The sequence below is a fragment of the Oreochromis aureus genome, linkage group 23 (genome assembly GCF_013358895.1).
Source record: "Oreochromis aureus strain Israel breed Guangdong linkage group 23, ZZ_aureus, whole genome shotgun sequence".
NCBI lineage: Eukaryota > Metazoa > Chordata > Actinopteri > Cichliformes > Cichlidae > Oreochromis > Oreochromis aureus.
In genome coordinates this window covers 10,628,564-10,655,539 of record NC_052963.1, presented here as the reverse complement: position 1 = coordinate 10,655,539, position 26,976 = coordinate 10,628,564, and the positions used below count along the sequence as shown (strand labels likewise).

Below are 26,976 nucleotides of genomic sequence, written 5' to 3'. Positions count from 1 at the left end.
ACTGCTTTTTCCCCTTGCACTGAATTTCTGTTCGTTCTCCTCGCTCAAAGAAAGACTAGTGAGGGTCGAAGAGTTATGCATTCAACAATTGCCCCTAATAGCTTAAAGTCCCCAAGAGGAGAATAAAGAAATAATTTAACATATAAAGTGAAGCAAAGGGACTTCGTACTGTGAGATGACACTCCGAGGACCAAGGACTAGTGCTCCTTTGGCCAAAGATGATAGACTCCATTAGAAATCAACAGGGGAGGACTTTCACACAGCTTCACTTGTGCCCACAGGGTTCCAGAAAATGTTATTTACCCCATTATTTATTGACACACTGCTGGAAAAATAATCCTGAAATGGAGGGAGGGTTTTCTTTGAATGCCATATTTGAAGATAAAAAAAAATCCCCAATTTGCTTAAAAAAACTTACCTTAAGACACAGGAATAGTATCCTACATCGTCCAACTCTGCTGGTCGGAACCATATGGCGTCCTCTTCTTTGCTCATCCTTGTGCCATCGAAACTAATGGGTTCCTCAAAGTCCCCGTGTCCTGCGCTTTTGTACCACATAAGGCTAAGTCCTGTGCTCTGTGCATGGGTGTAGTTGGCCCGAATATATCCATAGAATAAAGCGCATTTAATCCTTACAGGTTCCCCCAGAAGCACTTTGTATTTCAGGTAGTCCACCGACCAGTCTGTGCAGCCTTCCACTGAAAAAGAAGCACAGGAAAAAAAGGGAAATTGAAACATGGATATTTTATGTACCAATTTGCATTATCACCAAGCACAGAAGTGGGGATTTGTTCTTGTGGACCATGTGCCAGCAGTCCTCGTATTACAATCAATCATGATGCTTGTTTCCTCCAGGCGGCACTAAATTTTAGCCCCTTTTTTGCCTTTCAAGTACACAGTAATATGAACACAAGTGGATATATATGCATGCCTTTGACACAAGGCGTCCTATATCCTGAAAAAATGCATTCATATGCTATTAAAGTGTTTTATTTCCACTGTGCCCCTTTGAAGGTTAAAAATAACCCTCAACACAAGTTGTCGGCTCCAATCAGCAGTTCCTGCCTTCACCTACGGATATTTCCATATTTATATATTTAACTTTTGTGTCACTAGCGCACATATTGAATTGATTCTACCAGCAATAAACTCTGCATAAACCACCATCAATATATGTTTAAATGGCAGTGATGGCACTAAACTACATTTGACCTGAGAAAATTAGAAGCGGCTGTATGTCTGCATTCATTTCCGAAAGCTATCAGACTTTCCTCTGGTCTCAAACACTTAATGGAAAAAAGTAACTTGTCTCATATTGTGCCGGATCGCATGCCAGTGCTGAGCAATAGGGGTCTTCCTGTTAAGACATCTAATAAAGCCCACCAACTGTCAGTCAAAAAAAAAGTTATGAAGATTAAATAGGAAAAGCATTATTCATGCAGAGCGAGCATTGAGGTGCTTTGGATTCCCAGACTTATTTTCCTTCTTAAGGTGTATATGAGATTCATGAGAAAGTCCAAATATCAAATTGATACTTAATCCTTGCCAAGCTCTTGCATACCAGTGAAAACTCTCTCTCTCTCTCATACACACACACATATACAAAAACAGCAGCAGAGTTGCTATTTGAGATTTTAATATGCAGGGAGTTATGTAAAAAGACAGAACTACAGTAAGTACTCATCAGTGTGACAAGCAAGGATTTGGCGAGAAAAATTTCAACACCGATGCTGATGACTTCTCAAAGCCACACCAGTCTTCGAGCTGGGGCTTCATTTTGACACGTGTACTGCATTTCTCATACTTGTTCTGCTACCATGTTGACAACACCGGGTATTTCTATTTGCCTGTTCACAGACCTGCCAAAGTACTCCCCCAAAAAACTTTGTGGTACTTTGTGCTACAGCTGACATTTAGCATATACAGACTATTAGGTATCTAGTTCATACATTTGCTCAGAGTTTTCCTGCAAACAAAAAAAACATGTATATAGTATTTTTTAAAACTATTTTTAAAAACTGGACTTTAATTTACTTTAGCTGTTTTTGAAAACAGCCAAAAATAGCAATTAAACCACAAAGACTTCGAGGATGCCAACTACACGCTGACCAATCACGATTACATGCGTGATCACCCCCAAAGGCCTGCTTTAAGCCAGGAAAATCCAAAGACGTCTTTTATGTATGTACTTATATATAGAATGACAAATCCATTGCAAATTGAAGAGAACATTAGCATTGTTGAACTGACAAAAATCAACAGATATCCAGGTACTCACACAAATACAGACAGACAGGTTTCTCTCTCTGAAAAATAAAAACTGTATCAATTATGCTTTGCAGCTGCATTTTCTGGAGATATGCTCTGTATCACAATGCTAAATTAAGGGAAGAATTGCTAACAAACAGACTTAAAGGCACAGTGTGTAAAATCTAACCACTAGATGTCAGTACATTGTAGATTGCAGCCAACTAAGTTCTCCATTCAAGTGAATAATCCTAGCTACAGTGGCCACAGTAGGACAAACCACTCTGGCCACTGTTTATCTGTAGTGAGATTAGGCCATCAGTCTGCTATTTACCTCAGCTGGTGCCCATGTGTATTGGACACCAGCTGAGGAGGCTGTAAAACTTTGTGAAGGAAATCTGATACAACTTGATGAGTCACTGAAGTGGCTGTCTGTCCAGTGACAACGATACTAAGGCAACTTGTTGAGGATATGCTAAACTTTTCTCTTGCTAACTGCTTCTGTTTTTGCTGCGTTTAGCTGTTGTTAGCTTCTGTTAGCTGTTCAAAGAAAGATTCACTAATATTGGCTATCACTGTTGGACTCTAACACTTATACGATGTGAGAATGTAAGCAAACTGCTTATCAGAGAGAAAGTGTGATTTTTAGGACACGTGAGCCTAACGTTAGCTGCCATAACAGCTTTTAACCAGCTGTTGTTGTTGTAGCCGGCTTGTTGTCAGCTGTCCAAAGACGGGTTGGTCACATGTCTAATCAACTGACAATATGTAATTGTGATAATATCAGTAATAAATAATCATGTTTATATAGTTCCAGTTATATCTGACACAACAGCTACTGATTACTTTGTCGGTGCACCGACAAAACATGCACGTTCATACCAAGACTCCCAATTCTTCTGCAATCACCCGCAACAAAATGATAAATTTTCCACTTTCTAAATAAAGCTAAAGCTTTATGAAGACCTATGCTTGTGAGCTACGAACAAACAGTTTTAAATGTTTGAAACAAAAAGAGGCCACTCTGATGAAAAACAAGCTTTCACACTACTTCACCTTACCTTCACTATTTTCCCTTCCTGTTCCTGACATTCTCTTTTCTCCTCACTTCACCTTGGAGCAAAGCTCTTTTTTAAAAAGCAGCTGGCGAGCACAGCTGTCTCATACTCAACAGGCCTCGCTAATTGAGCTTCTACAAATGTTTTATTTACCAAATAAGCAACTCAACCGCCAATCAGCGAGGTGTGCTGCGTGCTGCAGTTATTGGGGGTAAATGTGGGAGGGGTGTTAACAGGGAATTCATTAACCATGCTGATTTGTGTTATTGTACTGTACTGTATGGGGCTGGAAGGGTCCTGCTGAGCATGGAGGAAACAGTGCTTGTGGGTGCTTAATGTGTTGGAGAAAACAAGAAAAAAGGGAAAGAAATTCAAGAAAACAGTGCACAAAAAAGATGTCAAGATAATGGCACACGAAGATGTTCCCAGGATATCGGCAGTGGAACAGCTGAACCTGGCATCCCTGTACACCAGGCAGTCACAGCGGTTGGCTGGTAGAATTTTTGAATTTTTCTTGACGACTCACACCCGTTGAATAGTGAGTTTCAGAGTTTTTTCCTTCTAGGCGAAGGTTTCTGGTCCCATTACTCAAAAGAACAAATTATTATAGAAGGTTTTTTTGTACTATGTCCTATGTTAGTAATCGTCTGTTATGGTCGTATTGAGAGTGTGCATGTGACGATAGATGACTCATGACTGCAATGGGAACAAATAGTAACCTGAATCTGAACCTGTGGAAGTCCATCACAATTACAGAGACTTTGAAGAGGAAGACTTTGCGGTCAGTCTCAAAGGCACATACAATGAAATATCAACTTTTCCACCTCAAAAACCTTTAATATAAAGTATTGCGCAAAAGTGTTGAGTCACCCTTCATTTCTTCATATGTAAATGTACATGGAAATACAGTATATAAGGGGAAAATGGAGTTGGTACAATTCTAACAAGCCTGACAGTAAATATTTGGTATTACCGCCTTTATTCTTCAGCACAGCCTGAACTGTCTTAGCTAGCTTTGTCATTTCTTTAAGTAGTCTTCAGGAATAGTTCTCCAGAATTCTTGAAGAACATTCAAAACTTTATTTGGATGTTGGCTGCCTGCTTCAATAACTTTGAGGTTTGGGCTCTGGGGAGGCCAATCCATGACTGACTGTGTAGCATTGTGTGCTTTCCTGTCAAGGTATACTTTTATACAGTATACAATGGCATTACATTGTAGATCAGAATCTGCCAGTACGTTTCTGTTTTCTATCAGTTTTGATTGATAGAACACTGCTGGTTGAAGTTCAGCCCCAAACCATCATGTTTTACAGATGGTTATAGACGCTCACTGTTGTACCTCTCCTCTCCTCTCACCTTCTCTGCACATATTGACAGCGGAATTTTAACCAAATATTTGAAATTTGGATTGGATGGATGAATCTCTCAGGTCATGTGTCAGGTATTTGCTGGATTTCCTAAGGACATGACTTTCAGATACTGTTGTGGATAGTTTTTAATTTTTCTTTTTAGAGCTGTCATTTTTTCTTTTGTCTTCCACATGTCCATTTTCCTCATAGTTTTTCAAAGACATACAACACACCATGACAAGATATGCCAAGTTTAAGGCTAATAACTCTTTGGGAATGACCTTGTTGGTGATCTTAAGGGCTGGCTAAAGACTACACAGTACTGTATCATAAGGAACTGTGGTAGGAAGACATGGATTTAAGATTCAATGAGACAAAAAACATTATATATATAAAATTTATGTCATATATGTTTTTCATGTATTTTTTTGTTTTAAATTACATGGTTAGATATTGTTCTGTATGTTACGACAACGTCACTGACAATTTCAGATCAGTCAATTTGCATCTTCACAATTTTATTTTCTTACTAGTTGCACTTATTTTAGCACATCCAATCTATGTGCCTCGAAGTGAGGGGGTGACGTAGGCCCAAATGGTCATTTCTTTCCTGAGCACTTTAGGAATTTAATTTGTCCGTGCTTAATTTGCTTGCTTGATAGGTGATTCTTTTCTGTTCGTCAGTTAATTGGTATTCAGTTCAGCAATAGTTCACTTCATCTATGTCATGCTGAAGTTGTTAAAATAAGATAGGAAAGAGGAAATCGGTTAAGCAGATGCGACAGGCTAAAAAAAGTATAGATAAGAGAAAGAAAGAAAGAAAGAAAGAAAGAAAGAAAGAAAGCACTTTGTCATAAAACTAACTCTGGAATTCACCTAATCAAAAATGCTCAATTACAACACGCAGCGTTATAGAACTTGGGGGTGAACAATGCCTTTAAATTTCTGTTATTAGTCTTTTCTTTTTCACACTTAGGCAGCTCTGACAGTTCATTTCACCTACAGGCAGCACCTTCCTCATCTGACTTGATCATAAATCAGCAACAATAAGTTGCTGCTTTCATTAAACGAGTCTGAGAAGCCCGCATTCAGATGCAACGCTCTGACACAACCCTCTAAACCTTTGTCTGATTTCCTCAATTAAATGTGTCTCTCTGGTAGCAAGACAATGAAAAATACAACCTAAAATTATACAGAGGGCATATAACTAGAAACAGAATTAAGCAAATTCAAATGATGGAGAGGGCGGGGTGCGCTCCGTGAGCTGCCCAACAGCACAATCCTTTTCACTGTTATTAAGTCTAACAGTTTCTATGGCAACAATGGGTCTAGCCTCGCTTATCGAGAACTTGCTAATTAGTTTGTGGACGATAATAACTTGAAGGCTTAAGGTAAGACAACCACAGCCAAGATGGTTTCGCTTCTAATCATGTGTCCTAATTGAGACTCTGAAGTGTTTTAATCTCGCAACTAATAAAAACATCAGGAGAGTGTAAAAGGTTAGACAAGCAGGCAGCAGCTCCAGCAAAGATGAAATACTTTAGCAAAAGCATGCACAAAGTAACAGATTATGTTTCTGATACATCTCTTAGGTTTTTACTTACATCCACAGATGGTACAGAGATACTGTGAGGCTTCTTGTATTGTTCTTTTCAGGTGTTAGGACCAAAACACAGATATGGATAAACTCACGTGCCCAATGAGTCAATGGAAAGTCATTGCAACTCATTGCTCTGGAGACCCTGAACGTCTCCGGCAGGAGTCACGCCTATTCATGCAAGACCCGTTCTAACAGTTTAACAACAAATATATGCTCGTCTCCCTTCAAGGTTATCAACTTGTGAAGTGCTGCCAGTGTTCCAGTACTCCTGCTAAATTTGGATCAGTCCCTTGAGGTCATGATCTGTCTAAGGTTTACAACATTTGTATTATACTGACCAAACTTTTATGTGGAGGGTCATCATTGCAGATGAGAACTGCATCAAAACACCACCTAGAGCAGGGGTGGGGGAACTCCAGGCCTCAAGGGCCGGTGTCCTGCAAGTTTTAGATGTGTCCTTGATACAACACAGCTGATTAAAATGGCTAAAATACCTCCTCAACATGTCTTGAAGTTCTCCAGAGGCCAAACTGAGGTATGTTGACCCAGGGTGATATCTAAAACCTGCAGGACACCAGCCCTTGAAGCCTGAAGTTGCCCACCCCGAGAGACTACACAGCGGTCATCAGTAGAGGAGTTCGTAATGTCTAAATGTAACAGTGGGCTCTGCACAACACAGAACCCTTACATTAACCCTAACATGCAAGTGGGTCAGAGCAATCTAAAACTAGGCTTTTCAAGAAACCAGGTGATCTCTTGAAGACCACTTAGAAGGAGAGATTTTAAAACAGGGATTGTTTTGATTTCTTTGGGATGATTCTCAGAAATTTGTCCGGGAAACCCAGTATATACCTAAAGCAAATTCTAACTAGAATGAAATCCTCATGTGGCTTAGTTGCAAATGTTTTGTTAATTACGGAAATAAATGGTATTTTTAAATGAAATGGGGAAACTGTATTGTGTCGGGTCTTTAAGTGAGGGATCTGAACTACTTAGAAATATGAAGGGGAATCTACTACTCTTCTAAGCTCTGCTAACTGACCAATAAACTTGTCTTTCCACCCTCTAACATTTTCTGGCAGCCCAGACAGAAGAGAAAGAGATAGATTTACTCAGAAGTACTTTTTGGCTGAGCAGACTAGATTTGGTACCAAAAAAAAAAGAAAAAGAAAAGGCCCCAGTAAATGCTTTGCTGTTAAACATCCGCCAGCCTGGCTCTGTCACTGCCTTTCCCATCAGGACTGCAAACAAACATTCAGTCCACTCATTTCTTCAAAGCTACATATTTTCCATTTTATTGAAGAAAAAACATTTCTCTGAGAATGAGAGAGAGACAGTAGACTAAACTTCTTTAGTTACATAGAAAGAAAAGAAAAGATATTTGTAATCAAAGTGACAATCGTCAGACTGAAAAATAATTTTGTACATATTTGTGGGTGTCTGATCAAAAGGTCCAGTAGTTAAAATACAACACTAAAGATGTAACACAAGGTCATTTCAACCGTGAAACTACTGTGAGATCAAAGATGTTCTGACCAACCTGGATGGTTTGGAAAATATCTCTAGAAGGAAGAAGTAAAGAGAAAAACATTAATTTCTCTGTAAAGTTGAACTACAGCCTGGCTGTTTAAAGGTCTTGTTGTATTTAACTCAAATGCTGCCACGAGAAGCTTGCCAGCACCAGTATGTGTTATCTTCCACCTATCCTCAAATTGTCCGTTTCAGAGTTTTGACAGAGAGTTATCATTCATTTCGGCAAGCCAGGGTAGGGATTCTGCATGATCTGTTGGCAGGAAACAAACATGGTACAAAGCCTAATTGAACTCGATTAACATTTCCCTGCTCACCAGATTTCCATTCTGCTGGATCACAATTGGTGTGGGAATTGGCCAATCTGCTGAGTGATAATAACTCCGGCAGCACTTCAGCGTCTGGAACACTCGTAACCGATGTCTGCGCCTGCGTCTCATCATTAAACTCCCATGACGCATAAGTTTAAGAAAAGGGGTGGGGGGAGTGTTTAGTCTGTCCAAGCTTGCAACGGTCCTGCTTCTCAGCTGGACAAATGGTCACCGCTAAGTGTCAGCTGCCACGTTTTGCCAAATGATCACAGAACAAGTGTTTGAACCTCACTTTGCATCAAAATCAGGATTTTATAGAGCTGCATTCAATGACACATCGAAATGGGGTCTTCCATTCCTGACTTAACCACACCATTAAGCAAAGACAGGGCCATTTGTCAAGCACACCTTGTTTATATGTTAGCCATGTTTGTCTCATTTGTCCAACTGTGCAAAAATACACAGGCCTCATTTATAAAAAGGTTACCCTTCATGTTTTATGCTTGTGACAAAACCCAAACCAGGAGGGTGATACAGACCCTCACTGACTACTTTGTTAGGTACATGTGGATGCAAATATCTAATCAGCCAATTATAGGTCAGCAATTCAATGTATTTAGACATGTGGGTTGAGATGACATGTTAAAGAGCAAACCGAGCATCTGGATGGGAAAGAAAGGTGATTTAAGGGATTTTGAACATGGCATGATCCACCAGGATTTTCCCACATCACCATCTGTGGGGTTTGCATGGAATAGTCTGGGGAAATGATAAAATATCCAGTGAGTTGTCTGGGTAAAAATACCTTTTAGTGGTCAAAGGTCATAGGAGAATGTCCAGATTGCTTTGAACTGCTTTGGAGTGTGCAGAAGAGCATCTCTGAATGCACAACACCTCATATTTTCAAGCAGATGGGCGACAGTGGCAGAAGACCACACTGACTGCTGCTCCTGTCAGGTAAGAACAGGAAAGTCTGGCTACAGGTCACACAGGCTCACCAAAACAATAGAAGACTGAAAAAATTGAAAAAAACTCCACAAAAGGTCTTATGAGGCTCAAATTTCATAGTTTAATAGTTTAACTGTTCAACTCAACAGCCTACCTGAGTATTATTGTTCACCATGTTCCTCCTCACAAAGCACAAATCTTGTCAAACTGGTTTCTTAGCCATGACAGTGACTTCACTGTACTCAAACGACCTCTACAGTCGCCAGATCTCCATCCAATAGCGCTCCTTTGGGATGTGGTGGAACACAAGATTTATTTCATGGTTGTATAGCCAACAAATTTGCTATCATGTTTGATGCTATCATATTAATATAGACCAAAATCTCTGAGGAATGTTTCCAGCACCTTTATGAATCTATGCCATGAAGAACTAAGGTGGATATTAAGCCAAAAGGTGCTCGCTTGAAAGCAATTTGATGCTGAAGGTAATCACTTCTACTTGGGTATATCATCTGCAAAGTTTTCAAGGCAAAACAAGAGCATAGTAAAGTTTGAAAACAAGTTCAAGTCAAAGAAAGACTTCTTTAAAAACTACAATAAATACACTAAATCAGTGCATGCCACAATTCAAGGTATTTCCTTTCACTAAAACACAAATTCTTCTTTTAATTTTACCCACATCTTCAAAAGAATCAGGCTGCAAATCAAGCTACAGCTATTTTTCACTAAACTGCTTTTTCTGAATTAGCATGCACTTTTGTGTGAATAGTTTTATAGGAACCAGAAAAGGTATTCTAAATGAATCCTCTAAATATTTATGGAAGATCCTGTCCATAATTGTGTGTTGCAAAGATGCAGCACAGATGTGAAGATGAAACAAGCATGAAAGATCTATGAGCTTGCGTAAAGGGCACCACAATAAAGCTAAACAAATGTCACATGTTCCTTCCACAGTTTTCTGTCACAGGAGAGTGAGAGTGTGCTCCTTCTGGAGACGAGGTGATCGGCTCACAAAGCGGGTTACAGGTCTGCTGAGGGTTAATCGTATGCAGATTGAGTCAGGTCACCACAGAGACTCCTGCAAAGTGTCTGTTCTCTCATAAGCTCTCAAGGAGATGGTTCGGGACTATGTTCCTCCATAAAAGTCCTGGCGTAATTCAATCAGAAAAGTGCGCATATATTAGGCCTGGGCTGATTGAATAAACACACAAGGATCGGCAGTCAAATCTACACGCGCATACAATCCATGAGGTGATGCGACATCAACCTTTACTTGCCCTCGAGAAGTCTAGTGTCTTAGCTGTACTGGCTCCAGGATCCCTGAAGGAACTTATCAACTTCACAGCCACTTTTGCCAAGAGAGGGAGGCGTGGAGGAGAAAGATGTCTTGAAATCTTGACCTGCCATTTTCCACCTTGTGAAAACGCTGTCGCAGCAGAGTGGGTCTCAATTAAGAGGAAAATAGCTCTGATGTGTGGGAAAGGTAACCTCTCGGCTGCCAGTGTGCAGGGGGAGATTACCTGCATGATTGAAGTACCTCCAGCAGGTTGAAAAAAAGAGAATGAGTCATCAGCCAATAAAGCAATCAGCTCTGCTCCTCTGCATGCAAGAGTCCTTTCACACGTAACATATATGCATGGACACACCGTAGGATGTCTAGAACAACGAGCAGGACTCAGAAATAGTGTATGAAAAGAAGAGAATTCAACATTGCAGAAGGGAAATAAAAGGGTGTCTACTGCAGGTAATGGCACAGCTTCAATGAGGGCCTGCAAATGCTACAATGACTACAGTTATGGGCCATATGGCAACAATAAGGAGAATCTACAACCACCTGGGTGTGAAGAGGGGTCTATAAATACACAGAGAGACAGCGCAGGGGAGCAAGACAGTTCAAGGAATTATCTAACATTTTGTCACACAGGAAAACTCAACTTATTCCCAAGAAAAGATTGGTTTTATACATTAACTGAAGCCATAGTTTCTATAGTAATCATACTTTATGGGCCTTGTTACTGTATTTTTATTTTTCCTTTTTTTCCTCATATGAGTCATTTGGCTCGTCTTTATGCGTTTATTGTGTCCTGTTACTTCCTGTTTTATCTTGAAGGTTATTCCCGCATTTTTTAAAAACTTCCTCCCTTTGTTTTCTTCCCACCCTCTGCGTCTGATCGAGGTCAACTGTGCTCATTACAGCTCCCCGTAAGGCTAGAATACACTCCGCTGTGGACAGGAACACAGACAGCTGGAGACCCGATGGCAGAGTAGTCATTCCTGTTATCCTTTTTTGAAATCTGCTGCCTGGGCACATGCATAGTTGACAATGTGTAACGTGTAATGTGTAATGCTCAAGTAGCGGTCAAAAAAATACAGGCAGGCACACGGATGTGTGCGTGGACCCTCATGCTCACTGACTGATGACGTAATTTACATAACAGGGACTCAACTGGACCCACAGATGTGAAAAGTATAAGACCCACTTTAGCGTCAAGTCTACATGTCTTCCCCAGTCTCCAAGTCTGAAAAGTCAACCTAGTGTCAAAGTGCCAAAATCTGTGGTTCCTCCACTGGCCACTTGAGGGTGGCTTCAAAAGTTTTTATTTTTTACATAACTGATCCCTCTTAATCTTAGAGTTAGGGATGTGACCATTTTTTTTGGATCTCTCCATTGTGTTTGTGCTGTTGCTCACTTTTGAAGCCTTTTTATGACCATCCATGGGGGCCGGGTCACGGGGGCAGCAGCATAAGCAGAAAAGCCCAGACCTCCCTTTCCCCAGCCACCTCCTCCAGCTTGTCCAGGGGAACACCAAGGCGTTCCCAGGCCAGTCGGGAGATATAATCTGTCCAAGCTCTTGCAACGGCTGTATAAGGATCGAATGGCCTGTAGCAGTGGGCCAAAGACCACAAAGACACGGTCGAATGCCTTCTCCAAGTCCACAAAACACATGTAGATTGGCTGGGCAAACTCCCATGGACTCTCAAGTATCCTTGAGAGGATAAAGAGCTGGTCCAGTGTTCCACCACCAGGACGAAAACCGCATTGCTCCTCCTGTATCTGAAGTTCGACTAATTGATAGACTATCCTTTCCAGCACCTTGGCTTATGACCTTAGATGACAAATATTGTGGTTTGCTGTGTGGTACAAACCATCCAAGAAGTTTTGAAAGTTTATAACTTAACCCTCGCTACAAATATGGTCACTTGTGTCAGAAAATGAAACAAATAACACGGCAGTGGCCAAAACATTAATGTTGATGGCTTCAAAATGGGGAGTTTAAAACCAGTGAACCTCCATCTTTTATGGAGTATATGTTCTTACCTTGGTTGTTACCAGATATTCGTATTATTGACATTTTATTCCTGATAGCATGTTTTGTCTTCACATCATTAAAATACTTTAATTTTAACACCTAATACCTGCTAATTTTGTCAGTTTCACATTGTGTCCTGTATTTGGGTCCATTAAAAAAAAGAACATAAACATATGGAGACAGAATTAGGGTGCGATTAGCCTACAGCATAAAGCTGGGTGGTGTTTTTCCAGGAACTTTACCTCAAACGCTGAGCTTAAAATAATTAAGAATCATCTTCAGCAAACAACATGTGGTTTGGCCTCACAGAGGCCTGACCTTAACACCTCTGAGTCAGTCGGGATTACACGGGGAGACAGAAGCAACTGAGGCAGCCCAAATCCCACATCTCTGGTAAGCTTGTCTTACACTGAGGTAACATCAAACCTCCACGACAGTCCAGTGGATTCAAAAGAAAAACCATGCTTCTCTTTGATGAACAGGACCTGAAGATTCACATGGCACCCACAGAAAGTTAAAGAGTTCATCTGCCTTCAGAATTCAACATAATGTAATTTTGACTTTTTCTAGTAAAATACAAGAAAAATAAGATTTAATCAAGATGAAAAGATTGATATTTTTGCATGGTGACTCCAGCTGGCCAGCTTATTAAATGATTACTGTGACATTTACCTCCCATCCTCCTCCCCCCGTTACTCCCAAGCAGATAAAACCGTTCTCTCTCCCTCCATCTTGCCTGCACTTTACTCTCCTGACACTTCATCTTCATTTGTCTCTCTCTTCTCAAACCCCTCTCTTCCCTGACAGCCAGCAGGCTGTTATTTATATGCAAATACTCATATGTGATTTTTAAAAAAAGCTTTTCTTCCTATCACAAAATAAACATTGCCTACGATCTTGCCTGGCTTTCTCCCTTCTGTATCAGATTCAGTTCTACTGATTGGACGTGGCCTCCAGAGAGAGCAGTGCCTGCTGTCTCCAATCACGGGTTAAATGCTGATGGGGACAGGAAGCACACGGGGGTAGCTGATGGGAAACGGGACAATGCAGACTTTGCCAGGGCGGACCCTTGCAGTGAAGAGAATAGGGAAAGAGTGCAGGGGAAAATAAACACACACACACTTATATGTAGGTGAGAAGAGTCTGTTCCTTCTTACTGTTATGGTTTATGCAGCCAGCGTGGCAGGTACAAATCATCCAGGTTCTCATATCTGAAATAAATATGACCTCACCTGTACCATATATAGCTTAGCTCTTTCTGCAAAACAATTTATGCAATTTCATTAATCATAGCTGAAGAAGCTCCTGAAGGAGCAGTGACCATTACTGTTTAAGCTAACCGTCCAAGTAGAAATGTAAACCATATCAAAATTGGAATTTCTTAAAGCAGCCTGCTATCAGTCTGAGATTGAATGGGGTTGAGATGGCAATTACAGACAATCTGTTTGTTATAATACAGCAATTAACTGTGATACACTGGCAAAAAATGCTGTTGCTGTCTACATACATAGAAATTCACATAAAACAAAAATTCACATCAACTACTTGCATTTAGAGTTTTAACCAGAACCTCATAAATTTGAACCAGAAATTCAAAAATAATGCAAACAGTGACATAGTTGCTGCAGGACAGTGATTATCTAAAAAATGACATAAGCATCCTAGCTTGTATATAGGAGTATAACCAGAATACAAACAGCTGGCAACCAGCCGAGTCGAGTTTCCTGTTCCACAGAGATGCTCTTACTGACGAGTTGTGCTCACTGCCAACAAACTGCAATAAATCTGAGACAATCTGTGTTTATAAACAACATGTGTTTATATACGACAGTTATTTGCAAACCTTCGCCAACCTATCTGAGAGTGATTGCAGTCTGTTTGAGTCAGGCTGCGACTGTTTGGAGACAGGTTGCCTCCCACATGGTGATTTTGGATTGGAAGTTGTCGCCCAGAGATTGCAGCTGTTCCGCACTCAACCTCTGGACATCTAGTTGGTCGCCATAACTACTTGCAAACAGTTGCTGAATGCAAAATCTGTGGACAGCCACCGATTTCTCCCTGTCGCAAGGAGATTTTTTTACTCTACTGTGACTGAACCACTTTAGATCATATTACCACAACTCCAGCTGTCAGGGAAGGAAAAATTAGCAATACAAATCAAAAGCGATTTTCTGTACCAGGCTAAAAACTTGACAATTTCTGCTTTAAATTGGCCAATTTTAGCACGCAAGTCTATTTGGCTTCACTTTCCAGCCCATGAGGTTGCTGCTAGTTGAATCCCTCAACAGAGTAGCAAATATCCTCTAAATGTAAAATGACAAAAAAATTGCTTATAAATATTGCACTACTTTTCTTTCATTTAATGCACTTGGAGGATACAGTACACTAACTCCTTAAGAAGTAGAACTGCACTCAGCTGCATAGAAACGGGCACATTACTCTTCAAAGCAGTATGTAAATCAGCCCGTTTCACTCATATATAGGTGATTATGCCTGTTTTGCCTTTCATGCTCAATAGTACACACATCTATTTATGAGCGAGAGAGAGAGAAAGAGAAACAAAACATCACTGTCCAAAGCTCATCTAGATCTAAATGTGTCCTATCATCCCATCAGATCATCTCAGCACGAGACTCGGGGGCTGACTTTGTCTCTCACATGGGTGATTATGTCTCCCGTACAGCATTTTGATTCTCTTGGGCGATCGAACTGTGAAAATTGACTTGTATCCATATGTTTACTCCCGGTTTGTGCCTATTTCAGGGGAACATTTGACAAGGAGCAGATGTAAAAGTGATCCTGTAATGGCTGGGGTGTCTCCTCCGGAGAGAGCACTATATAATCAGAAAATCATCCTTCTGCTCCCCGTGGCGTCAGTAATCCTCTCATCTAACAAAACAGCCTTGGGAGGTGTTGAGACAACACAATATAAACAATACTGACTCCTGAAAAAAAAAAAAAAATCCTAGTGCTGCATTGCAGACATGACTGCGCACATAGGACAAGAGTGTGGATAAGACTTTTTTTTCCCTAAACATTCTCACCCACCCACACAGGTACAAAATACACAGAGTGAACACACACACACACACAAACACACAAAGAACGGGCCACACAATCCACACTGCCTCCGCCAGGCAGCCCTGTCAGCCTGTTATTCTATGCTGTATCATGGCAGTGTGGGTGTGCTAAGCCGGTGACTCAGACCCTCGCTGGTCCACTACAGACACCGACACACCATTGGGGCGTTGTGCTCCGGTGCCCCCGCGAAATGAGCGTTGGTGAAAATAGAGCGTGCCCAGATGGATAGAGAGCCTTGTCACATCAGCCTCTTGCGCCAGCCGTCTGTGAAATGATAAGATGGCAAGAATATGTAACAAAAGCAAGCGAGCGGGTACCGTCCTTATGGGCGATGGTGTCAGCTCTCATATGTCAACTCTGACCTTATTTTTTTTTTTTGGTCCGTCATTTTTTTCCCCACACTGTTAACTACCAGAGCATTATCACTTTCTCTCTTTTTTATGCCTTTTGTACTCGCTCTCTCCTCCTCTGTCTCGCTGTTTTACCCTTCCTCTATCTCTGAGCTATTCAATTCTTCAACACAAGAGTGGGAGGGTGAGGGGAGGGTTGTGCTGGCAGTTCAAAGAGAAGGGAAGAAAATTATGATTGAGAGATGATTCAAGCTCCAGGACAGTAAGGTTCCCAAAAGCCACACCAGTAAGGGCATCCGTGCTGCAAATCACTCGGGGCAATTGCCAATAATTCAGCAGCGGAGGACGGTGACTCGATTTCCTGATAGATGTGACTTCAAGGTCGAGTGTATGCCCCCCCAAAAAGAAAATTGGGAATATTGAGAGGAATTCAGAGGTTAACACCAAATGAACCATTTGTGCCAGGCGTGCACAACCTGCACATTTTCTAGGCACACAAATATGATAGCACACTTACATTCAGCAAAGAACACAGAGACACACACAGGCACAGGCAGACGGGGATCCAGGGGAACCTAGTGGCCTGGAACAAGAGTAGAGCCAGAGCTTCCCATTAGAGGACATTACTGTCAAATACTGAAACGAAAACTACCTGCTGTACACTGATTACCAACCTACCTCCCGCTACAATTCAATTACAAACTGGATAATATGATGCACTGCAATCATTCGCCTTGACAGCGTTCAGCCGGTGACATAGGGATGTGATGACAGCTGTGGAGATGTTTCCTGAAAATGCAGATGCCTTTCTTTTTCTTTTTTTTTCTTTCACATTTCTGTGCTTGACGTGGTATTTTTGGCTCTGTTTAACTGGCACATCCACTGTCTTCATTGGACTTTTGTGGGGAAGGACAGCACAATCTCACAGCCCAGGTGGGGTGAGTAAATTTATATCATTAGCAGAGCCGGCATTAAAATGCATCGTTTTGCTCGCTTTTCTTGACATTAAAAGCTGGAATGGGATCAGGTTTTGGCATTAAATGGTACAGTCACTAATAGTTTTACAACCTTTGGACTTTAAAACTCAACTTTCTGTCTTGTGTCTTATAATTTCAGAGTTATTGAAATTATTGAGACACAGTTTTCCAAAAAAATCAAAAGTGCTTAGGTAAGTTTGATGAGTACTTTCTGTAGAGGACCAAAAATGACAACATTTAGATGAATAATTCATTTGCATATTTTTTTAAAGAAAAAAAGTGTGAGAAAACAAACAAAAAAATGAAAAAACGGAATTTTTCATTTTATTTATTACTAGAAATGACCATTTTGACCCCTTGGCATTTAAAAAAAAATCATGCAAGTCTGTTAAAATAAAACTCCCAAATCTCCTAAAATGGGTTCATTCATCATATAGTGAATTCTGGGGTATTAAAAAGAAAATTATTATAATTTATACCAAGACCACCAACTGAGTCATTTTGATCCCCAAAGAAATCAGTGCTGCAAAGGACAAATTGTTGGCACAACATGTCATTTTTAAAAAAAATGATTTTACTTATGCAGTTTTGGTCCTGGCTGGCGGTGGCTGGTCAGGAAGACATGGGAGTCGGCAGAATGTCAAGAAATAGAGGAACATCGTCTCTCCCAGTTACGCTTTGGCTAAAACTGAGCTACGATTGACAAAGGTGACTAATGAATCTGTAATAACGGAGAATGAAAAAAAAAAACTAATGGACAGAAAATGCTGGCCATCAGCAGATACTACCACACTGTGTCCATTTTCCGTTTTCTCTCTGGCTTGAACATGACTAACAGTCTCAAACAAGCCTTTTTAAATCAATTTTACCTCTGGGAGGAGATTCTCCTGACATTACAACTCCAATTATAGCGAAGACTGTGGAAGAGAGCAGGTCTGCAAATCACACATTAACTTATTCATACTGTAAATCTTCAAAGGCAAGTGAGTCATTTATTGCACCACTCAAGCTGCAAGCCTTCAGATATTGAATTATTAAAAAGCTGGTTTAGGTGTAAGATGCTCCAAAAAATGTCTCTGAAACATTTGACCATCCCAAAGTCCGGCAGTATCGAACTAGCTTTAGTGTTTTTTTCCCCCCTAAGATAAATAAATACAGAATAATGCATATTCTACACGAATCGTTTTGAAACGCTGTGAACGGGAAGGAATACTTGTATTTGGGTCACAAACACTTTCAACTGTGAAAGTAATTAAATAAGAGATGAACATAAACCCAATCTGGTCATTTTGAGCTACTTTCTTTTTTAGTTATATAACCATGCAGGCGTACTTTAAGCCACATACAGATACACACAAATGGAGCGATACACTCTACTCATTACACACAAGAAACAAGGCTCGCAGCACACAAACTGAAAGTCCCTTATCCCTCAGCTAACCTACTGATAAAAAAAACGGTTCATTTTCCTGATTCAAAATAAGCCATTCTGTTTTTCTCCAATTAGAAGCTGAGTATAGGATTTCCATTACCGCGTGCTACATCCCCCCCCCCAAATGTACTCACGGTTCAGGCAGAGATGGCGGGGAGGGGCATGCAATTGTCTGTGCCGAGCTGCATAACAGTTTAAAAAATGTATTCGTGCACAGTGTCAGCAAATTAGAACCTTAATGCAAATTGAATTTACAATAAATCCACCTGGAGCTGCCACAGAAAGAGAGGGAAAAAAGAAAAAAGAAGAAGCAGCATAGGCGGGAAAAAAGCCAAGAAAATGAAAATGGAGATCCTGGCACTATGAGGCTACATTTGCATACACATAATTAATTAAACTGGGCTTCACTGCTGTAGATGGATGACCGTTTGAGGGGAAACCAGGAAGCTACTCAAAGCAGAGAAGCTGAAGGAAGGTTAAAGGACAGATTATTCTTATTTAAGGGAAGACAAGAGCTGACTTAATGTATTTTTTATAGATACATGCCGTATTATGTGGATTTCATGTTAAAAGAAAAAAAAACCCCCAATAAATTAAAGGGATGATTGCCAATTAGCACCACCAACTCAGTTAGTATTACAGTAGCAAAGTAAAACTCAAAAGTAATATGCATCACCCCCGCGGGAAACGAGCAGGGCTTGTTAGTGAGACCTAGCTAACAATGGGTAATCCACTATAAACAAATTACCTGCAGAGGTGGTTGAGTAGACTAAATTAATGCAATTGTTCCTGGGCTGTTCAGACTGGCTCTCTCATTTTATAAGTGCTCCCACTGTAGCTGCTCAACATGGGCACGCTGAGAAGTGAGGCCACTGAAGGTGCCACCGGCTTCCAAAAGAGATGAAATAGGACTATTATTCATACTTCCTTCCAAATCCTGCATACCTTTTTACAGCGTTGTGGATAGGGATTTGTAGTTGGCTCTACGACTCATCCTAGCATGCTACAATACATGTAAAATTCATTATTGCATTTTGCTTTCCAAGCAAATATCAAAACAAGCAACACAATCTCACCTCAACCTATCATATGCTGATGCTTAGTCAGGACCCCGTCTCGTCACATTTTAATGTACTGAACACTGTTTTCCAGGATAGTGGGAAACAGTTTTGCCAGATGAGTAATATAAAATCCTCTTCACATGTTCAGTTCAATTCAGTTTTATTTATATCGTGCCAAATCACAGCAACAGTCGCCTCGAGGAGCTTTATATTGCAAACTAAAGACCTTACAATAATACAGAGAAAACCCAGAAAATCAGACAACCCAGTCTGAGCAAACACTTGGTGACAGTGGGAAGAAAAAACTCCCTTTTAAGGAAGAAAGATCCATCAGGTTCGAGGCTCAGGGAGTGGCAGCCATCTGCTCTGACCTGTTGGTGGTGAGGGGAGGGAGACTGGAGAAAAGAAACGCTGTGGAGGAGAGCCAGAGATTAAATGCGAAAACAAGGTAAATGGTAAAAAAAAATGGTAAATGGCCTGTATTTGTATAGTGCTTTACTTAGTCCCTATGGATCCCAAAGCGCTTTACACTACATTCAGTTATTCACACATTCACACACTGGTGATGGCAAGCTACATTGTAGCCACAGCTGCCCTGGAGAGCACTGACAGAGGCGAGGCTGCCGGACACTGGCGCCACCGGGCCCTCTGACCACCACCAGTAGGCAACAGGTGAAGTGTCTTGCCCAAGGACACAACGACCGAGACTGTCGGAGCCGGGGCTCGAACCGGCAGTCGGAGGGTTGCCGGTTCGAGCCCCGAAGGTGAATGAAGAATAAATGCTCAGTGCATCATGGGAAGCCCTCAGCAGTCTAGACCTACTGCAACATATCTAAAGGATGATTCAGGGTCATCTGATCCACAGAAGAGGGCCTGAAAGCTGAAGGCTCTGCCTCCCATTCAATTTTGAATATCCTAGAAACTATAAGTAAGAAAGCAGTATGGGTCACTCACACAATTTGGATTAGACTTCCTATGTATCTGCCATTTTGTTAAACGGAATTTCAATACATTGTCACCTTGGTAATACATCAACCCTAACTGGGTATCCAGTTCACTAAGAGGAGGATTGGAACCCATCCTAGCTATCACTCGGGGAAAGAGCACGATGAAGAAAACATGCAAACATCACGAAGAGGGGTTGTAGTCGGCCAGTACATTTAAACCAGGAATGCTCTCGCTATCGACTGCCCGACTGTGCCACCCAAAATAACTCCTACCATTTTAAATGTGACATTTAATATCATTTCATTTAAAAAAAACAACCTTTACATTAACAACTGTTACACAAACGCAGCATGTATTTATGGGATGACTGTTGACACCTACTGTGATTTCATTTCTCATGCCAAATCTAATGCATTTCAACGCAAGGGAGTAATATAGTGTAGATCCCTGTTGTGCCTGTACATGGTGTCTTTTGGCATGGCTGATTCAAAAGTTACAGTGCTATCAGGCATCGAGAGATCAGTCCCATTTTAGAGTCCTATAAAGGCCCGATAGGACTGTTGGAGGGCTGGTTGTGGCAGAAGTTGCAGGTTTGCCAGCCAAGATTCAATAGTTTGCATCCCTTTTGGAAGGGAGATTTCTGTGGTTTCTTTCTGAGATTTCTGGGTTTTATTACCCTGGAGCATGTCTCCAAGGGCAGTATAAAATTTCTTCCAAAACCTTCTGACAGTGGAAGTTCCCAATCCTGCAAGTGCTTACTTTACCTAGAACGAGTCCTTCAGCATGTACTCATTCTGTAGTGAAAACAACTGTACCCCCCTGTGACCATCTAGACAATGATGGATGATTCTAAAATGTATAGTGTTTAATGTTATGTTAAATAAAACGGACCATCAGTGCTGAAACCACTGTTCTTGAAAGTGTTTCATGTGAATTATTTAATATTACGGTAGATCGCCACTGGTGTTCTACTCTGTCAAAATGATGGACTGGCTTCAGATCATTTGCAAAAAAGAAAAAAAGTCAACATGGATGGCAGGACGCAAGGTTTCCCAGCATATCAGTGCCCAAAGCATCACTCTGCCTCTGCTGGTTGCCTTCTACCCATGGTGCACCCTGGTGACAGGTTAAGTGATGCACACACACCCAGCCATCGACATGGTATAAAAGAAAATCTGATTCATCAGACCAGGACACCTTCTTCTATTGCTCCAATACCGATGCTTTCTGCGGTTGACAGTGGTCACCATGGACACCCTGACTGGTCTGCGGCAATGCAGCCCTATAAACAACGATCTGCAATGCAATCTGCATTCTGACACCTTTCCGACAGAGCCAGAATTACATTTTTCTGCAATGTGAGCAATAATTTGGACCATGCAGAAGAGCTTTCGCTCCCCACACACATCAGTGAACCTTGGCAGCCCATGACCCTGTCGCTGGTTCACCACTGTTCCTTCCTTGGATCACTTTTGAAAGATACTGAGCACGGTAGACCGAGATGATGGAGATTTTGTACTCACTCGTGTGTAGTGTACTTCGCTGTGGTCTGCTGGGGGAGCAGCATTGGAGCTGGTTCCACCAACAGGCTGTTGGTTAAGTAAGTTAGCCAGTAAGTTCAAATGTGATGTCAGTGGACAGCTGGTATTAATGGGATGAGAGCACAGAATCAATATGAAACAGATACTGCTATTATGATTAAAAATAGCTTTCTTAAAAATCATTTAAATCACATTTTTTTGGGCCATTGACCACCACCCTTTATCACAAAGCTTTTGTAATGATTGACGTTTTGGTGTTTAATCACATCTTCTATATTATATACATACATGATTATTCTTTAAAAGACTTTGATGAGTTCTTATTTCAGTCCATGTTTTACAAAACTGCACAATGACATTAAATGTTGAAATGACTATTTGCCACACAGCTGTTTATCTAAAAAAAAAAAAAATGTTACCTTCACTCTGCGGGGAGTTTTTCATTCACTTTGAAAAAGGTTACATTTCAAGTCTTCAGGTATTTTTTTTTTCAGACAATCTTTTTTCTTTCCTTTCTTCTTTTTGAAGAAATTTCCCACATCTTTGAAACGCTAAAACCGACCAATGATGACAAGGCTGTTTGGCACTGAAAACCATATACTAGAAGGCTCCGTCGACATCCAACCATCTGACCTCGCTAAACAAAGCAGCATGGCTATCTACAAAAGGAACGTGGGAGTGAAAGAAAAAAAAAAAGACACGTCTTCTGCGCCTATTAAAGAAAAATTCAAAACTGCTGCACAGACCTGCCCGGAGCTCTCCCTCCTTTTACCCCCCGCCCCCTCCAGGCTACTTCAGCAGATACCGGCGGAAAGGTCCAGAAGGTCAGAGTGAAACAACTCCAGCTACAGTGCATCCTGTGAGGCAGCAGCACTGGATGAAAAGCAGTGGCTCTGATATTGATCAGATCCTAAGACTGGTGCCCTGGAATATCAATCAAACCAAACCAGCTCTGCTGCTCAGCCATCAACAGTAAAGCATGCCTGCACAAGCTACAAATGCACATTTCTTTATTTTTTTGGACTAGAGCTGGAAACATCAAGAGTCTCTTTTTTTTCTTATTTGAATCAGCTTCTGTCTCATTTATCCTCCCTAGGATTTCTCATGAAAAGGTAATCAAAGAAGATCAAGGAGGCAGTGCCCTTGGTTGGACTAAAGAGAAAAAAAAAAAACACAATAGAAACTTTGGGTTGTAAAACAGCTATGAAAAAAACAACCAAAAAACCCTTCTAATTCATCCTGAGATGATTAGGTTGTTGTAAAGAAAATGAATTGGATTTTCTTGAACGCTAAAAAGGTCTAATGTAATGAAAAGAGACAGCCATTGTTTGGTTTTGACGACAAAGTTAGACAAAGAAACCAATCACCTCGTAAGCTGCGCTGCGGTTGAGCATCTGGATCGGGCCTCCATGCCTTAAATACGCCTCGACAAATAAAGCAACCGAGAGAACGATTCTCAGGAACTCTGGGACCTTTAAAGGATAAAAACCTAATCAGGTTTTATGCATGGGGCTGAACTTTAAGTTTACCTCACGTGTCAGTCGCACCCTCATTGTTCCTTCCTCCCGTCAGTTCTGCCCGCCCGGTCTGAGTTTTAAGTCGGTGCAAATGATACGCGGTAGACAAGTTGTCATTTCCCCTTTTTTCGTTCTGCAGAGAAAATTACAATGTGAAATGCACCACTGGTATTTTAATAGGTACTGACTTCTTCTTCCCTCCACTGTGCCAGACACTTTCAAACCTGCTGTCATACCTGTCTGAAAGTCACCCATTTTTCCCGCTGCATAATGCAGAACTGAGCAAAAAAAGAACCCCCCTACTGTATTTCAACCTAACCATTCCCAGCCTCTGCCTTGCCTGTCTTTGAGCAAGATACATGGCTGATGCTCGGTAGTTAACCCCGACCTCTGACCTCTCTAGAAGGAAGGAAGCAAATCAAGAACTTCATTGCTGTGATATATGGAACAGCGATCCATGTCGTGTAAGAGGAAAAGTAAAGGAAATATCAGAGTTTTGCTATTTATCAAAAAAAAGACCTGCCATTTCTCTCATTCCCCCTCCTCCTCTTCTCCCTCTCTCTCTCCCTCCGTCTCGGGCCGTCTTCCTCAGGCTGCGCATTATCTAATAAAGCAGAAATGCCATAAAAATAACCTTAAAAACCCTTCAGCCTGCCAAATTCTGACACAGGCCCCAATTGAGATGCCATCATAAATTCTGAAGTCTGTGATTCCTTTATAGACAGTATGGGAAGAGGTGAGCTAAATGGATGAGAGGGAGACGGTTGCCAGTAATGTATTAAGGAGGGGAAAGAGAGGGAGAGACGACGGGTGGAGCGTGTGTGTGTGTGTGTGTGAGAGAGACACAGACGAGTACAAAGGCTCAAAGACAGCCCATCTCCTAAACTACGTGCATATTAATGCAGCACTGCGGAAATCCAGCCAGGCAGCCAGGCAGCAGCCAAGGTCACCAGAGATTACTAGAACCATGACTAAACAGGATGGCCAACGATTACTGAGGGCATCCTCCTCTCATCTTCCATCAGCCTAACCGTGGCGTACGATCAGCTACATTCACCCTCACGCTCACCCATGCAACCGTCGGCCTCAATCCGACTGGTGATCGCTAACAAAACAACAGGTTGCCTCTTTCTCTGCGAGAGTGGGAGGGCGGGCTGAATGTATCAATTCTGAACAGCGTGCACAAAACACTCGGGGTTGCGATGATGTAACAAGACAGAGTTTCTTGCCTTTCTCTCCCTTTTCTCGCTCTTCCCAGCAGAGTGGGTGGGGATGACAGAAAGGGAGAAGGGGATTAAAGACACCGCCCCCCACCAAATCACCTCCATTAAACAAGCTGTGTCATTAATGGACTATTTTAGGCCAATACATTACATTAGCATTTGTTGTGCTCGCTCATCAGAGCTAGCAGGTTAGATTGAAGCACATACGGTGCGTGTTGTAAAGCATCCTGGGGACAAACTGCTGGTGAAGGGAGGCAGGCAGGCAGAGCCGTTTGTGAGTTTACGAAGAGACTTTGGGAAATGCAGTTACAGATGTACTTGGAAGCACCTTGCTCACCAAGCTGATCTACTCACACCCAGATGCAGTGATTGGAGTGCTGCTATAAAAAAAAGCTGCAGCTACACAATGACTCTGACACACACACACACACCAGCAGAGTTCCTTTAGACATCCCCGGCACATGACTCCCTTTCGATTAACAACCAAAGTTTCCTGCTGAGTCTGAATATACGGCTCCTCGCTGAGAAACTACTACACAATCGATGCCACACTTTGATGATCTCCTAATGAAGGCAGTAAACATGCAGATTAGAGACTGTCAGTAGGCTTTTTTAAATGCCTTTCCTCCTCCCATTTTATCTACCATCCACTATTTAAGGAACCACCAGGAATAAGAGATCCCCGGATAAATGGCACCATTTATCAAAGAAGCCAAAGTGAATTTTTGGCTTATTTATCTTGTTAATATCATGCAGGAAATGACCAAAAAAAAAAAAAAAAAAAAAAAACATGGCAAACTAGTTACAGAGTATCAATATATACCTGTATGCTGGTTCAGGAGAACTTGTCCTTTCCTACACAGGGATCCTGCAACAATATTCCAATCAAATGACCATCTGAGAGGATCCATTAATGATATTGATCTGTGACCGGTACCCTGGAGTAGCCTGGAGTTTGACATTGTACTCACAATAGACACAGTTGGTTTGTACGTTTGTTCGCCTCCCTACTCCTCAGCATCTCATCCCCACTAGGGGAAGGATTGACGTGTCTTTTCACATATTTTTTTAATAACTTCACTCAAGTCTTTTTGCAGAGGCCATATTCAGTGAGGAACCACTGCAGATCCCTGCTGGGTTGCAGGTAGGGATCACAGTACAGTGATCAAGTACAGCAGCACAGTACAGCAGCCTACTTCTGCCCAATTCCACCTTTTCAAACAGGGAAGCACATTGTGAACAAAGTGGAATTTTGGTGTCAAATGCACTCAGGCACGGTACTGATAGCCTGGTGTGAGTATGCCCCAAGTGTTGCTTTTGTGTTTGCTTTCACTTTACTTTTGCTTTTTACTCACCTGGTTAGGCTGAGGCACCAGCATTTCTTGGTTGGGTTTAAGAAAAGATCCTGATTCAAGTTAAAATATGAAATATATCTTATTTTTCGCCCTATGACAGCTGGGATAGGCTCCAGCGCCCCCCGCGACCCTGAAAAGGATAAGCGGAAGCGAATGGATGGATGGATCTTATTTTTACCATAGTGCCAATTTTCCTGAATTGCTCATTTCCAGAGTGTCAGGTAGTGATGTTTTCCTCAAAGCTGCTCTCACAGATATGCACAGGGAGTTCTTTGGCAACACACCAAAATTATGGCAGTACTGACATCCTGGCTTTAGTGACAACATCAGAGTAAATTTTTTTCAGAGCTCGATCAAATTATCGGTCGCCGTCAGTGATTTTTCCATCTGTAGGTATCATAAGAAACACCCTTCAACTGTGTTATGAGTGTTGATGTTGCACATTTTGTCCATAAGTGGTCACTCAAATATTTCCTTGTTGGCAAGGCACATGTTTGTAATGCCAAAAAGTCAACAACCTGCTAATCTGAGCAGCTGTTTGTTTCATGCGCCTGAAAGAAAAAAGTATTAGCCAATATATCAGAATACTGGATTTTTAAATTACCAAATATCAGTAGCGGTCTTGGATATCAATTGGGTTCTCATCCTATTTACAGTTATTCATACAATTGTTACTGGTTAATACGACCTATTAAATATAGGCCACAATATTGTGTGTAACAAACAATTTGTGGATCTGTGAATAGACTTTGATGGCCTGATCAAGCACCGTGACCCTTACGGCTTTAGTGGGAATACTACATTGCCATAATCCAAGTTGCCATGACCTCCCTGTGCTTATAGAAATGTATCTAAACGTCAGTCAATTCAACAACCACTCTTATTGGCCTGTTTAGTTGACTTCTTCTGTGCATTCCCGGTTATTATTTTTCCATAGTTTTAAAAAAAATGTATCCGTGAGAGATTACCTTCTTAATATAACGAATAATAATCACAGCACTACAATGTCAGCTTCACAAATATCAGCCAGTTCCTGGAGAGAGATTGCTGAAAGTATCGGGCTTGACATGTGGGAATGTACAATGAAAACTTGCGTACATTACATAGTAGGCTCAAAAAAGATCGACTGCAGAAGTC

The 26,976-nt window shown here is 41.4% G+C and overlaps 1 protein-coding gene across 1 annotated transcript in view; it reads right to left on the bottom strand.

Annotated features, from left to right (window-relative positions):
- Positions 1 to 26,976, bottom strand: part of LOC116328881 (interleukin-1 receptor accessory protein-like 1) — a 317,602-nt gene that overhangs the window by 198,245 nt on the left and 92,381 nt on the right. The window contains exon 3 of the mRNA XM_039606438.1: positions 419 to 698. Coding sequence (XP_039462372.1) covers positions 419 to 698 — 280 coding nt within the window. The remainder of the gene's footprint in view (positions 1 to 418; positions 699 to 26,976) is intronic.